A 15,893-nucleotide genomic window follows, 5' to 3' on the forward strand; every position below is an offset into this window, starting at 1 on the left:
TTTTATAATAAAAACAATTTGAACAATCAAAACAATGGGTAAAAACACTGGCAGTTCTTTCTAATCTTTACCAAGACTTGATAGCTAATGCAAAATAATCTGTTTGTGCTGATCCTCCCTTTCAGGTTTGGCTGTGTGATCATAGTAAGGGCCTTCTTGGGAGAAAAGGCCACTTCCATTCCCTACTGCCCTTCTCACTGTAATGACTATATATGTGTTGCCTGTCTGCTACTTTCCACTTGTGACTCCAACTTCTGTGAGGGTATGAGCAGTAGATGGTTGTTAAAACTGGCTGTCAACATGCTAGATTTCAACTTAAATGTTTGGAACCTAAAAGGGGGTGCGGTGGCGCAGTGGGTTGGACCGCGGTCCTGCTCTCCGGTGGGTCTGGGGTTCGGGTCCCGCTTGGGGTGCCTTGCAATGGACTGGTGTCCAGTCCTGGGTGTGTCCCCTCCCCCTCCAGCCTTACGCCCTGTGTTGCCAGGTAGGCTCCAGTTCCTTGTGACCCCGTATGGGACAAGCGGTTCTGAAAATGTGTTTGGAACCTCTTTTCCATCACATCTTAAAACGGCAACCTTATTTTTACTCTTGTTGCTATTTATTTCCTCTCCTACTTTCCAGCACCTCTTTGCCATATGGTGTCCCAGCAGTGCTTGTCACAAAAGGGGTTGGTGGGCTGGGGACAGTGCTTAGCGACAGACCTGATGGTAATGTAACGTGGATTATGTGTCTTCAGGTCAGCAGGCTGCAATGCAGAATGTATCCTCTCATAGTTGGCCTTGTAGATGTAGATATTGGGGTCTCCTAGGTCATGCTTTCAGCAGAAAGGGTTGTACTGAATGTAGTCACGTAAATCGAAGGATGGTTTCACTCTCCGTTGCCGTGTCTGTCCCTTATGACGCAGGGGTCCACTGGGTTTTGTGCCGTCCTGGGTCACGCAGGGTGTGTGAGGAGGATACCGGATAAGCGCTCCTTGCAGTCTTGTTGCAGCAGGTCTGATCGCTGTGGAGGACACAGTGGCCACAGGCTGTGTTTAAAGTGCGACACTTTGTGGCACATCTATAACGCATGAATTGTTCATTAACACCTTGTTAAAAGCCTCCCCAAAATAGACAGGTATGCCCTCTAAATTGGAAGAAAACAGCTGGTCTGCATTCATGCTATTTACAGTCTTAGCGTAAGCACATTTTTTAGTCTCAGTAAAAATTTCATGATTATATTCAAGCAAGAATATATTGTTAGTTACAAGTATTTTAAAAACCCTGCACCACCTTAAACTGTCCTTGATATCATATACATCTGGCACCAACAGACCCCCTGCATGGGAGGGAAGCGGAGAACACATTTAAAAGTCTTGAGCAGGTGAGGTGACTGCCCCCCCCCCCCCTTTTTTTTTTTTTTAGGAATAGAGTAGAGATGGTTTTTTCATATATCCTGAAACTATGCAAAACTCTTAGAAAACTCTGCAAAATAAATTCTTATTCAGAGACAGCCATGTGGTCTCTACATTTATTCGTTTAGCTGATCCAAACCATTTTACAGTGTTAAGCTTCTTACAGCTATTTACCCATTTATAGGGCTGGGTGTCTCTTACTGGAGCAATTCAGGGTAAGCACCTAGGGGTAGATTGTAGCATAGAGGCTAGAGCTGCTGCCTTTGGACCCCAAGTCACAGGATCAAATTTCACCTCTGGCTGTAGCGCCCTTGAGCAAGGTCACATCACATCATCAGAACCGCTTGTCCCATACGGGGTCGCGGGGAACCGGAGCCTACCCGGTAACACAGGGCGTAAGGCCGGAGGGGGAGGGGACACACCCAGGACGGGACGCCAGTCCATCGCAAGGCACCCCCAGCGGGACTCAAACCCCAGACCCACCGGAGAGCAGGACTGTGGTCCAACCCACTGCGCTACCGCACCCCCTCCTTGCGCAAGGTACTTACCCAAAATTACTCTAGAGGGGGGAGAGAGAGAAAAAAAGAAAAAAAAAAAATTACCTGGCTGTGTAAATGGGTAAATAATTGTCAACAGATTAACAATGTAACATGCTTTGGAGAGAAAAGTGTCAGCTAAATGAATATATGTAATGTACCTTGCTCAGAGGTACTGGAGGTGGGGACTGAACCTGCAATATTTGGGCCCAAAGGCAGCAGCAGCTCTAAGCACTATACTATGAGCTGCTTGCCCTCTGTAACAAGCAATGAAAATACAAGTATCAGTCACATGTATAAAACTGCAAAAGAAGTAAATAAGTTAACCATTATGCTGTAAGTTTAGCAGTAATGAAAGATACTAGTGCTAAAGTAGAAATAGAGGGTTCCAGATCCAAATCAAAAAAAGGGGTAAAGCTCTTACATCATTCAGTGACAATCTATAGCACTGACTAAAGCACCCGATGGAAAAACTACCTTGTAAAGGGGTGGGGTCTGGTTTACTTGCAGCACACGTTAGGGCTATGTACAGTATGTATATATGCGAGGTGAAAAAGTGTTGTTGTTTCGCTTCTTCCTGCAGGTTACAGGAATAGCTGGAAGTGTAGCTTAAAATGTGAAACATACTTAACGCAATGCTGTGGCACTCATCCGAGACAGCACACATTTCAAGCACACGCGCACACACACACACACACACACACACACACACACACACTTCTGAACCGGTTGTCCCATACGGGGTCGCGGGGAACCGGAGCCTAACCCGGCAACTCAGGGCGTAAGGCAGGAGGAGGAGGGGACACACCCAGGACAGGACGCCAGTCCATCGCAAGGCACCCCAAGCGGGTTCTTGAACCCCAGACCCACCGGAGAGCAGGACCTGATCCAACCCACTGCACCCCCCCTAGTAAACAGCTAATTATGTAATATAATAAAATGTTTACGTGCTGCAGGAAGTTTAGAAAATGAGGAAAAGATTATACTCAAAACTATTAAAAAAAAAAAAAAAAAAAAGTGGTTATGAAAAAGCATCTTAAATTATAGGGCTATTGCAAACCCTAGCAATGATTATAATTAATTTTGACTGAATCATCCTCTGATCCATACTTCGAATTTTGAAATTTTTCCCGGGCAAGCAGTGCGTGGAACGATACTCTCCCGATGTTGGGCAGCAACAGCAATCTGCATCTCCCATTCTGTCACGCAGAGGTGTGTATTAGGTGTATTAAGTGCGTTTTCGACTTACGATATTTTCTACTTATGATGGGTTTTGGGGAACGTAACTCCATCGTAAATTGGGGACCACCTGTATGTAAACACACATACATCATCCAAAGCATTAAAACTACCTGCTTAATATTATGTAGGTCCCCCTCATGCTGCCAAAACAGCTCTTAGCTGTCGAGGCATGGGCTCCACAAGATCTCTGAAGGCGTCCTATGGTATGTGGCACCAAGACATGAGAAGCAGATCCTTTAAGTTCTGCAAGATGCGAGGTGGGGCCTCCATTGATCGGACTTGTTTTTCCAGCACATCCCACAGATGCTCGGCTGGATTGAGATCTGGCGAATTTGGAAGCCAAATCAACACCTTGAACTTAACAATTTTTACATTGCGGCAGGGCGCGGCATCCTGCTGAAAGAGGCCACTGCCATCAGGGAATACCGTTGCCGTGAAGGGGTGTATGTGATCTGCAGCAATCTTTAGGTTCGTGGTACATGTCAAAGTAACATCCACATGAATGCCAGGACCCAAGGTTTCCCAGCAGAACGTTGTCCAAAGCATCACGCTGCCTCCGCTGGCTGGTCTTCTTCCCATAGTACATCCCGCTACCATCTCTTCCCCAGATAAACAAGGCACGCACCTGGCCGTCCACACGATCTAAAAGAAAATGTGATTCATCAGGCCGGGCCACCTTCTTCCATTGCTCCATGATCCAGTTATGCTCACGTGCCCATTGTAGGCACTTTATGCGGTGGACAGGGGTCAGCATGGGCACTCTGCCCGGTCTGCAACTACGCAGCCGCATACACAACAAGCTACAATGCACCGTGTGTTTTGACACTTTTATATCACAGCCAACATTAAGGTTTTCAGCAATTTGTGCTACAGTGGCTCTTCTGTAGGATTGGTCCAGATGGGCTAGCCTTTGCTTCCCACACGCATCAGTGAGCCTTGGGGGCTCATGACCATGTCGCTGGTTCACCGGTTGTCCTTCCTTGGACCGCTTTGGGTAGGTACTAACCACCGCATATTGGGAACACCCCACAAGACCTGCTGTTCTGGAGATGCTCTGACCCAGTCGTCTAACCATCACAATTTGGCCCTTGTCAAAGTCACTCAGATCCTAGCGCTTGCCCGTTTTTCCTGCTTCCAACATATGAAATTCAAGAACTGACTGTTCACTTGCTGCATAATATATCCCACCCCTTGACAGGTGCCGTTGTAACGAGATAATCAATGTCATTCACTTCACCTCTCAGTGGTTTTAATGTTTTGGCTGATCGGTGTATATATATATCTGGCATCCCATCTAGAGCGTACGCTGTCTCACACCCTGTGCTTCCAGCATAGGCTCTGGACCACCATGACCCTGCAGTGGAAAAGCAGTCATTGATGGTGAGTGGTCCTCTTTAGAGTTTCTTCTACAGGAGGATAGATGGGAAACCCTTTCCCTGTCTGCCTTATTAAAATGAAAGGGTTTATGACAGTGTCCTCTTGTGGCAGATGGACTACAAGGCATCTAGAGTTGCACCACAGTTTCACTTCCTTTTTTTATTTTTATATACAGTATGTTTTCAGTCATATACTTTTTTTAAATTTTATTTTTCAGTCTATGGGTGTTAATAATGTCCACTTGGAGTTTCTGCAGTATCCAGGACTGCTTGTGCTAATTCTGTGAAATCATGGTCTGTAATAATAATTCCTGTTTCTCTGAGTTAAATATCAATTTTGGAATGCTTAATTAAATGGAGCTGTAGCACTTTCCTCTAGCAAGCAAATTATTCCCAGCTAAAAGTATTAATCCAAGTTTAATGGAGCTCTATCAGTGAATGAATGGATGAGTAAATAAGTGGTAATATATAAATATGAGTGAAGGATTGTAGAGGAGCCGAAAGACAGGGCCAGGGAAACGGGGTGTCACTCTTGTATATGCACTCTTTTGAAGTGTGTATGGGAGCTTAAATATACATTGCTGATAAAAAATCAATACATAAAATGTGATTTACCTGAATGAGATGGTCGAGATGGAGTCAGATGATGGTAGGTTCCAGTTATGTGGGTGGCCAACTGTTTCTCCCTTGAGGAAAAAATGCTTCACCATATTCAGTTTAGTAAATGACCAGCTGTAATTATGACTAAAGTTTACCTGTATGGGGCATGGTGGTGCAGCAGGTTTGGACAGGTCCTGCTCTCCCGTGGGTCTGGGGTTCAAGTCCCGCTGGGGTGCCCTGTGATGGACTGGCGTCCCGTCCTGGGTGTGTCCCCTCCCCCTCCAGCCTTGCGCCCTGTGTTGCCAGGTTAGGCTCCTCAAGTCCCACGAAATAGTGCTGCTTGAAAGTATATGAACCTTATAGGGATGGTCATTGTTCTTGTATACAATATTAAAATTAACACACACACACACACACACTTTCAGAACCGCTTGTCCCATACGGGGTCGCGGGGAACCGGAGCCTAACCCAGCAACTCAGGGCGTAAGGCTGGAGGGGGAGGGGACACACCCCGGGTGGGACGCCAGTCCATCGCAAGGCACCCCCAGCAGGACTCGAACCCCAGACCCACTGGAGAGCAGGACCCGGTCCAACCCACTGCGTCACCGCACCCCCTTAAAATCAACATACAGTCCAGATGTTAAATCTTAAATTAACTAATAAATAAATGATTGTGATTTCCAGACCGATTCTACTTACCTACTGGGTTTAACCAATACCTTCACTGAAACAGTGGGGTATTTCAATTCAAGCAACCTCATTCCCCCTGGGGAAACAGCTGTACATAATGGCTTCATTTTCATTCCAGATGTGTGCAGATATGAAGACACAAAACTTTGACAGCTGTACGTTGTGTAAATATCTCTGACAGGTAAATCCCAAAGCATAGATATAGAGGGAGATCTTAACTTGGAGATGCTCTTTGGAACCCTTAGAAATGCAGAGACCATGAAAAAACTGAAGAACTTGAATTTTTACTGTATACTGGTTAAACAAAAATGGATGGATGGATGGATGGATGGATGGCAGGTACAGATTTTCATTCGTGTCCCATTTTAAGTTCTGTCTTGTTAGTATATTGTAGCATTATACACATGCCTTTGGTGTTACATTGTTAGTACAGTTTATTGTACTGCATTGAGGAATATTGGAAAATTCTTTGTTAGAACAGATAACCGACTTTTCTCCTCATGTGAAAATGGAATTAGTTACTTTTGATCACATGAAATGCTAATGAAATGTCAAGATTTTCATGATTGCTGCAGGACAATGGGTGTGTTCAGCAGGGGGGAACAGAACCCAGTGTAGTGAGAAGGGCTGCTGGAGAGTGTGTTCAGAGGGACTAATGAATGAATGAATGAATGAATGAATGAATGGTCACAGTGGACCCTGACCCAGAGCAGCTGGAAGAGCTGAGAGGGTGTCAGATTTGTGTGTTCAGGGGGAGGATGGCTTTCTGGGCCGGGGGGGGGATGAGACAGACTCCCTAACTGGTAGGATCAGCTGGGCGCTGAACACTTCCACAGTGTCGTCCTCCGCCGCAGAGACACAGCGCAGCTTTTGGAGACCGCTGTCATCGAGCAGGACACACACACACACACACACACGCACATTGAAGACGGCGGAGCGGTGCTGGATAGACGGTGAGCGGCTCTCTCTCGTGATGGAATTGACAGCAATGCGTGCGTATACACACACACACACACACACACACACACACACACACACAACAGTGTTTATGGTGCATGGAAAAATTCAAACTGGGACGAACGGAACTTGTATAATAATAGGATGTGTTGACCGGAGCAGTAGCCAGTTCGGTTCGGTTCAGTCCAGCTCAACTCAACTCAGCTGACCGACTCCGGGAATACAGTGGCTCTCAGCACTACCTAGTGTGACCAGTTTTCACCAAAAAGTATTCTTCATATGTAGATGATATTGTTACTAATATGGAAAAAAGAATATGTTTAGCATTATGTAAACAGCAATCCATCCCCTTTTTTAGATGAGGAGAAAAATCCGTTATCTATTCTACCGAAGAAGATTTCAATCTTCCTTAATGCAGTACAGTATTATTGTTAATATTTATTAGTTCATCCATCCAGTTTCAATAACCAAGCAGGGTCGGGGTGATCCGGAGCCTGTTCCGGAAGTACTGAACGCAGGGCAGAGGGGGTGCGCACACATTGGACGGGACGCCAAGCCGCAAGAATATTACTACTATTACTATAACTCAGTTTTGTAACGAACCGCATTGCTGGGGAGTGTTATGTTTGAGCGGGAAAACGGGTTTATTGTAAAGCTGAACTCAACTGTAGATAAAAAAAAAAAAAAAAAAAATGTGACTAAGTGAACTGCTGTGGGGACTCAGGGGTAATATGGATGTCTGTTGGACGGTGTGGGGGACAGGAGAAAAGTCCGAGGAGCGTTAAACAGGCTGCTTTGGGGTGCAAGTCCTTGAGGAAAAGGTCCTCGGAACGAGTGCGTTATTTCTGTTGATTCTACCGATACCTGCTGTTTCCTCCCCAACAGCACAAATGAAGAAAACCTGATTCGTTAGTGTTGCATTTGCACTGCTGCAGCTGAGATATTAACATTTATTTTTTTCCGAAAGTTACGTCACTCCAGAATAATACATTAACTGTTTATTAAGGACGTGCATAACATATTCATAAAATAACTAGAAAATAAAAGAAATTAGTCGTTAGCTATTTAAAAACCATACTGTTCTGCTGCTGCCGTAAACAGTCAAAATGGTTTTTGTATTGATTTAATTTTCAGATACTGTTTGCATTTAACTATGAAACAAGTTATTTTTTTCCAGCAAATATAGGATCACTTGTATTGATTATATTCTAGTTGTCCCAGTTAAGTCTGCTCAGGAGGAAAGCATTCATTCATTCATTCATTCATTCACGCCTTCAGTGCTGGGTTTGTATAATAATCTGCTTACAATGATTTAGTTGTTTATACAGCTGTGTAGTTTTTACCGTGCTGGTTTGGGGGGGGTGCAGTGGTGCAGTGGCGCAGTGGGTTGGACCTCGTCCTGCTGTCTGGAGGGTCTGGGGCTCAAGTCCCGCTTGGGGTGCCTTGTGACAGACTGGAGTCCCATCCTGGGTGTGTCCCCTGCCCCTCCAGCCCTGTGCCCTGTGCTGCTGGGTTAGGCTCCGGCTCCCCGCAACCCCATATGGGACAAGCAGTTCAGACGATGTGTGGGTTCAGGGGGCTTTCAGACTGCAGGTGTCACAAAGAGCCAAGGAGATGCAAGGGACACACTGCCATCCAGAAGACAAGTGAAAGGGAGATACTGGAGCTGGAGACCAGAGATCAGTGTGTACCGGCCGCAGAGGTCTCCTAAACCTGTGTCCTTGTTCAGGTGGGGTACTGCTGGACCAATGAGTGGACGAGCTCTACGAGGGATCCACAAGCTGAGCACCATCTCTGAGCAGGAAGGGGACAGTGGCGGGGGCTCTGTGGACTCTACTGAGGATGAGGGGTTTGCCAGATCCAGCAGCAGTAGCAGCCTCTCCAGTGACTCATTTCAGCCCAGCATAGGAGGTTTGTGTCTCAGCATCCATAGGATGTCCACAGTGCTCATCAGTGCATTTTGTCTATACAGACCCACACAGCTTACATTTTCACATGCATGAATCCTTACATTTTCCAAACAGTTTGGATGATGTAATTTAATGAAGCACAGCAGCCGACTCTCTATAAGGAGCCGAACTGAACCCATTTAGTGCAATTCCAGTTCCTTGACCACAGTCCAGCGCCACTCTGCCGAAAGCTTCCGAAGTACAGCCACGGGAAGACGTGTACATCCTTTACTTGCGAACCATTGTCAACTCAACCGATTAGTAATAGTATGTGAAGATATAGAAGAATGCTATTTTAATTTGGTCTCAAATAGTAACATTGCATGATGTCCGATCTATTGTTTCTATGTGTTTTTTTGTCTGGTTTTTATATGATCTTTTCATGATCTATTCTGTTTAATCCAATTCTTGCGTGACTTTGTCAACGTTGCATTAGTCGTTCTTTCCTCTGTACGAACTCTTCTAGAAAGTTCAACAGAAATGGATAACTTCAAGGGTGGCACAGTGAGTAGTGCTGCTGTCTCACAGCTTGTGGGTGGTGTGAAAGGATGTGGGTTCAATCCCCTGCTCAGTCTTTGTGGAGTTTTCATGTTCTCCCCATGTCTGTGTGGGTTTCCTGTGGGTGCTCTGGTTTCCTCCCACAGTCCAAAGACATACTGTTGAGGTTCACCCATAGTATGTGAGTGACAGAGAGAGTGTGTTCAACTGATGTATGGATGAGTGACCCAGTGTAAGTAGTGTATCTAGCAGTGTAAGTCACCGCGGTGAAGAAGGTATGTGGGTTGATAACACTGCATAGAGTTCACTGGGAGTCACTTTGGAAAAAGCATCTGCTAAATAAATAAATGTAAATTACTAAATTATCTATCATCATTACATTATTTTGTTTTTCTCTCCCAGAGGACTGTGCAGCTATCATACTGACCTGTCTGTTCTGCCAACCGTCCGAGTTCTTCCGCATTGTGCCGCTTGCATGCAAGAGGGCCGTGGACCGATGTTTCCCTTCCTGCAAGTATGTGTTTGCCGCAGCGGAACCCGTTCACGACGACTGTTGCAGCTGCAAGTTGGACTTGGACTGCAACATACTGGGCTCCTGCCACGAGGCCACCGAGGTCCTGGAACTGGCGCTGGAGATCTCTGAAGTCTGCCACCACTGAACTGCTAGAACGGCTCACGATGCCGCGTGTGCCTAGCTGGAGCATGGAGAAGGTGTGCTATAGACCTAGGTGAACAGTGTATGTGTAGCCCAGTGTGTACCGTCAATCCTCCTGCTGTGGGACTTCACTTGCGTTTCCTCCAGGTGCTCCGGTTTCCTCCCACAGTCCAAAAACATACATTTCGAGTGAATCAGTGACGCTAAATTGCCCACGGTGTGTGTTGCTCTGGTGTGTGGACAAGTGACTGACCATAGGTAGTGGACTGTCCTCTACTGAGCATTGTCATCTTGGACGGAAAAGGTTTCAGATAAATTAATAAATGTAAATGTAATGGTCATTTTTAAATTCTGGTTATTTTAAACAGTACACTTCATTTTTTTCAGTGTATTTCAGTCACAAAAAAATGTAAGTTATCATTGCAATTAAAGGAAAGGAAAATTATGCATAATTTCTTCTAGCTGACAGAGTAGTTTTTGAGACAAGCTCTCATGGGCCACTGAGGAAGCCGACCGCAGCGGGCACATCCATTATTGGTCTTCTCCACTTTAAAGCATTAACCCTGATGGCATGCTGTCAGAGATGTGTAACACTAAATCTTCAGTTGTCATCTTGACGTTCTAGTGTCTCTTCTGTACACGCATTCTTGGATCAGCATCAGCCGGGATGTCTCCGAAACGAAAAATATTATCAGTGCAGCACGTTCAAATTGTGGGAACGATGTGAAAGGTGACACATACGCCGTGAAAGAATAAAAGAACAATGTACAGAAGTTAAAGGGTAAATCATATATGTGATGAGTTTTAAAAAGTGAGTGAAGCATAATCTTCCTCATAACATACCTCTTTGTAAACAAACCCATAAAGCTGCGGTGGTGAAAAATGGTCAGAAAATTCAGGGTCCAGGAAGCACTTAGTGGTAATCCTGTCCGTAGGAGGATGCAAACCGGTGAAGGAAGAAGAGCCCTCAGGGGGATGAACCTTCATGGCTGGGGTAATGTATTATGCTCTCTCACATCATGTGTCCATTAAAATGGACAGAATATGATTAATGGACCTGTGAAACGTTTGTGATAATTTTCCTTGACAGTAATGCATGTTCAACTTCAAAGAAGAGACACCGCTGGACCTTAAGTTAGGACGTACCGAATGTGTTCTCGGAACAACAGCGCTTTTAATGAACCGTGATGCTCTAGTAATTTAATTGGGCACAGTGTGGAAGCTGTGAAAATCTACTGTGATTTCCTGGTTTTCTGTGCTGTTGCAATTTCTTTACGTGAGCGTTTGTGTTCTGCGGTGCCTGCGCCTTGATACTGCTTTATGGGGAGTTTTCAGTTATTTCTCCTTTCGAAGAAAGTAATTAAAGCAACGGAAAGTTAATTCAACCAAATGCAAGATATCAAATGATTTAAAAAAAAAAAAAAAAAAACGTATGGATGAGTGACCCATTGTGAGTAGTGTATCTAGCAGTGTAAGTCACCTTGGTGAATAAGGTGTGTGGGTTCATAACACTACATAGAGTTCATTGGAAATCGCTTTGGAGAAAAGTGTCTGCTAAATAAATGTGAATGTACTGGGCCAGCTGACAGCCCATGTCTTTCACTGGGGCTGGAGTCCTACGCTGCGTTGGTGCCCCGTATGCTGGCATTAATATAACCTTTATTTAGCAAGCGCCGCCCTTGTCCAAAAAAAGAAAGTGCTTCTAAACCAGTCACCTCTGCAATGTACAGTCAGTAGGACTTAAGTCTCAAGGACATGTCTGCAAGTAACGAAAACACAAGAACAACATGTCAGGGGAAGAGGTCAAGTGCAACAGAATACAAATTGATTCAGGTAAAGAATACTTGGAAGCGCACAACTGGAAACTGTCTAGATGAAAATGACACAGGTCACGCATCTGCAGCTAAAATGTAAGTCCTCTTGAAACTACATGTGTGTATAATTTTGTGTCACCGGGTCCTGCTTTCTGGTGGGTCTGGGGTTCGAGTCCCGCTTGGGGTGCCTTGCGGCGGACTGGCATCCCGTCCTGAGTGTGTCCCCTCCCCCTCCAGCCTTACGCCCTGTGTTGCCGGGTAGGCTCCGGTTCCCCAGTGACCCTGTATGGGACAAGCGGTTCAGAAAATGTGTGTGTATTTTTCCAGAGTCCTTCCAGAATTTTACTGCTTTAATATCAAATTTTTTTTCCTTCCTGTTGGGTTCCAGCCAGGAAAGCTCCACAGACTATGGAGTCATCTGGACTGTGATCAGTCCCATAATGTTCTCATACAAGGTGGTACAGTGTCAGAACCTATTGGACCCTGGCAATGACACTCTACTCAATGGTCACATCAGGGACCCCCAGCAGCTGCAGGCCTACAGAAGCAGCTCAAAGCCTATCAGGCGATTTGTGGTCATTGATGAGCGTGTCAACATCTTTTATGGCACTCAGGTGGCCAACTACTTTGCAGCTATGAATGTTCTTTGCAAACTCCTTCCACTTCCCACCGCAGAGGAGAACAAATCAATGGAGCTGGTGATGAGGATCCTGGATGAGGTCCACAAGTTTGGCATCGACAGACGTGCAGAGCCTATCATAGCCATTGGCGGGGGTGTGTGTCTGGACATTGTGGGTTTGGCTGCTTCTCTTTACAGGAGACGTACCCCATACATCCGTGTGCCAACCACCCTACTGTCCTACATTGACGCCAGCGTGGGTGCAAAAACGGGTAAATTTCGCCAACTGCAAAAACAAGCTGGGCAGTTACATTCCCCCTGTGGCGACTTTCTTGGATCGGTCATTTATACAGACTCTACCACGGCGTCATATCTCCAATGGATTGGCAGAAATGCTGAAGGTATGACTTTCATGCAGACTAATGCGATATAGGTACACCCAAGATATAAATAAAATGCCCATCATTTCAGAGGAGGTAGGCTGTGGCTGATGGTCAGAGACCTCCAGAACTGGTCCAGATCAGGCTTCTGTGGCAAGGCCTTGCTATTTCTAATCACGTGTTATGAAATTCTTGGGGCAGAAATAAACACTTTATTTTAAGCAGTGGGGTGAAACAATGATGCTGTGAATCAAAAAAAATAACTTTCACTTCTGGCCAATATATTGTGAAATAATTTCCCCTCAGATGGCCCTGATGAAGCACAAGGGCCTGCTGGAGTTGCTGGAGAGCCACGGAAGGTTCCTTCTGGATTCCAGGTTCCAGTCGAGTAACGAGATAACGGATCACGTAGATGCTGCTGCCACGTCCACCAAGATGGCCATAGAAACAATGCTGGAGGAGCTTGCACCAAACCTCTGGGAGGATGACTTGGATAGACTAGTGGACTTTGGTCATCTCATCAGCCCTGAACTTGAAATGGTAATGAACCAGTGACATCTGAACAGCAGTATTGTGAAGGAGACAGAGAAACACATGAACACATCAGAGCAACGTGTGTCATGTAACAGCATACAAAATTGCATGCATGGAGAGCTTTGAAGACTGGGGGAGAAGGAAACCTATTCGTAACTGGTGTATCTATGTAGTCTCTTAATTTAACCCACCAGCATACTGTATGGTCATCAGTTCCTATATTCTATAAGTAGCAACGAGCTTTTTCCAGTGGGAAAGCGAAGGGAAAGAGCAAAATGTGAAGCTGAGCAATGTGCCGAATGTGTTTCTCTACTGTAGGCGGTGCTACCCACCTTGCTGCATGGAGAAGCAGTTAACATCGACATGTCCTTCATGCTGTACGTGTCCCGCGAGAGGGGCTTCCTGACAGCGGAAGAGACGCGACGGGTTGTCCGCTGCATGCTGGCACTGGAGCTGCCCGTGTGGCACCAGGACTGCACCCTGGACCCGGTGCGCTCATCTCTGGGTGAGCGCTTGCGGCACTCGGGAGGACCGCTGCGGATGCCGCTGCCCACCGGGCTGGGCTGTGCAGGTGGGTTTCATGCCACCAACAAAGACCACTCACTGTGTGACCCACGCACACTCACCTGGGTAAAATCTGGGTATACTTCACAGTAGGGTATTATGTAAGGGCAGCTCTTCTCGGTAGAATGAAGCCCATTAAATTCTGCTACGTTTACATTCTTCAAGCATTTTGATAACTGAAAACTTGTGACTCTAAAAGGCTATTTTATTTCAAACAAATCATTGATAAATATATTTTTCAAAAGTAACTTTAAAAAAAACTTTTATATTAAAAAAAAGTTACTTTACTAAGGTCTCTGCTGTCCATCATCAACACTTGTATCCGTTTCAGCTGACACTGTCTAAGGAGGTATTCTACTTCTTGAACAAAGAATACTGATTGCATATAATTGCAGACACACAAAATACTACCAGGTATTTAGTTAGCAAAAATAAATCCAGTTAATGAAAGGAGATGTAAAGAAAACAACTGACATGGGGGTGGGGATCTACACTAACACTTGCAAAGGCTCAGTTGATGCATGCTGCTGTTTTTTCTTATTATTGAATAATAATATGTATTATTATTTACATATTGATAATTTTATTATTCAGAAAAAAAACTTTCAAAATGAAAAAGCTGTGAACCAAAATAGCACACATTGCATTCAGACAGAACTACCTGTTCGGAGTTCATTCTGGCCCTCTCATTATTCACACTTCCTGGAGCAGAGCTCTTCAACGATACCAGCGATGAGACCCTGCAACAGGCTTTTGAACGGTGGTGCGAGGAACTTGGCGAGAGGCAACCTGAGGGAGCCCAAGCAGTCACACTACACGTTCTGTAGGTCTTGGGAGACTTCTCTTGAACACCATACGGAACCAGTGCATCCGCACTGGACTGCAGCAAAGCACCATCGGATATGACGGAACCATTTTCCTTGTTATGTATAGATTGAATAGACAGCGCTTTGAAAAATAATCATGAAAAACCACTGGTGTGATTTAAGCAGTTTACACAATGTTTTGCTTTATAAACGATGTTTAAGAGATTCACATACTGTATTAAGACATGGTATTTTGTGTTTTAGAGCATGATAGAAAGCTTGATTACTTGAAATCCATCCATCCATCCATCCAAAAGCAATTCTGAATGTTGATGGGGTTTTAAATTTCTCTTAACCATAATACATTCTAATGTACCAAGAAACAGCTCTTTTCCCAACAAAATGAAGAAAAACTACAGAACGGTGTGCAGCTCTGTCATATTTGAAATCCTGCAAGTGTTCAAGGCATTTTCACATTTTTAATGAATGCAATAAAACAGTCACACAGTGTATCTGAAAACCACTTAATATTCTTTAATATTTATATCATGAAATTGTTTACACATTCAGTCCCAGTGAAAACAAGTGGTTGTCACCGATCCATAGTACATTGGTAGCTGTCCATCGACAAGGGCTGCCTCAGTCTCCCCCCCATGGACAGTGTTTACCACATTACAGTAGCAAGCATCTCAGCAGAGTCCTCTCTTGATTGACACTCTGTTGACACCCGACAGGTCAGGCTGCAGCAGCTACGCTTCGAACCTGATGCCGGCGTTCGCCAGTGCATAGCATGTTCTACCAACAACCCTGGCAAGTGCATGCTGTTTGTGCTTCACCTATGGCCTTGTATTGCTGGCACTAAAGTATTGCTTCATACACCGAAGGAAAGTACAACAGACACTTGACAGCAATAACACCGCCAACCAAACCAAAACAAGTAATACAAATAAAGTCATATATACTGCATTGCATACTTCAACATTCTGTTTCTTTGATTTTGGCAACGTATTTTGGCAGTTCACACTATATCACATTCTGATGAAACAAAAACACTCGAAGCGAGTGCAGGTCTAGATTCTAAACTCATTTAAGGCTACATGTAGAAGGTTAAGTTTGGAGCAGTGATTTTCTCAGGACCAGGCTGTAGATTCTCCTCCAGGCCACTGCAACTCGCTCCTCTGGCTGATGCCGCGCTGACATGACACATTTGTCCTAACAGCAAACTGGCATCCTCCGTAACCCCTCGAACCTAATTCCACCCAACCACAGAACCTGAAAGC

General features: G+C 45.1%; 2 protein-coding genes across 2 annotated transcripts; both read left to right on the forward strand.

Annotated features, from left to right (window-relative positions):
* The first annotated feature begins 8,542 nt into the window (after positions 1-8,542).
* LOC114909209 (myoD family inhibitor domain-containing protein 2-like) lies at positions 8,543-9,900 on the forward strand. The gene is made up of 2 exons (XM_029246921.1): positions 8,543-8,705; positions 9,644-9,900. Exons 1-2 carry the CDS (start codon positions 8,543-8,545, stop codon positions 9,898-9,900), a joined length of 420 nt encoding a protein of 139 aa, XP_029102754.1.
* A 1,751-nt stretch (positions 9,901-11,651) lies between these two features.
* LOC108939417 (2-epi-5-epi-valiolone synthase-like) lies at positions 11,652-14,634 on the forward strand. The gene is given in 6 exon segments (XM_018760752.2): positions 11,652-11,806; positions 12,099-12,602; positions 12,604-12,730; positions 13,016-13,249; positions 13,562-13,814; positions 14,519-14,634. Coding segments are annotated over 6 exon segments (1,389 nt in total).
* The last annotated feature ends 1,259 nt before the right edge of the window (positions 14,635-15,893 follow it).

The sequence above is a fragment of the Scleropages formosus genome, chromosome 2 (assembly GCF_900964775.1).
Source record: "Scleropages formosus chromosome 2, fSclFor1.1, whole genome shotgun sequence".
NCBI classification, from domain to species: domain Eukaryota; kingdom Metazoa; phylum Chordata; class Actinopteri; order Osteoglossiformes; family Osteoglossidae; genus Scleropages; species Scleropages formosus.

What these genes read in the sequence shown, in the direction of transcription:
- LOC114909209 (XM_029246921.1), top strand. Translation starts at nt 8,543, where the DNA reads ATGAGTGGACGAGCTCTACGAGGGATCCACAAGCTGAGCACCATCTCT. An exon ending in ATTTCAGCCCAGCATAGGAG is followed by an intron (nt 8,706 to 9,643) that starts GTTTGTGTCTCA and finishes TTTCTCTCCCAG; the next exon opens with AGGACTGTGCAGCTATCATA.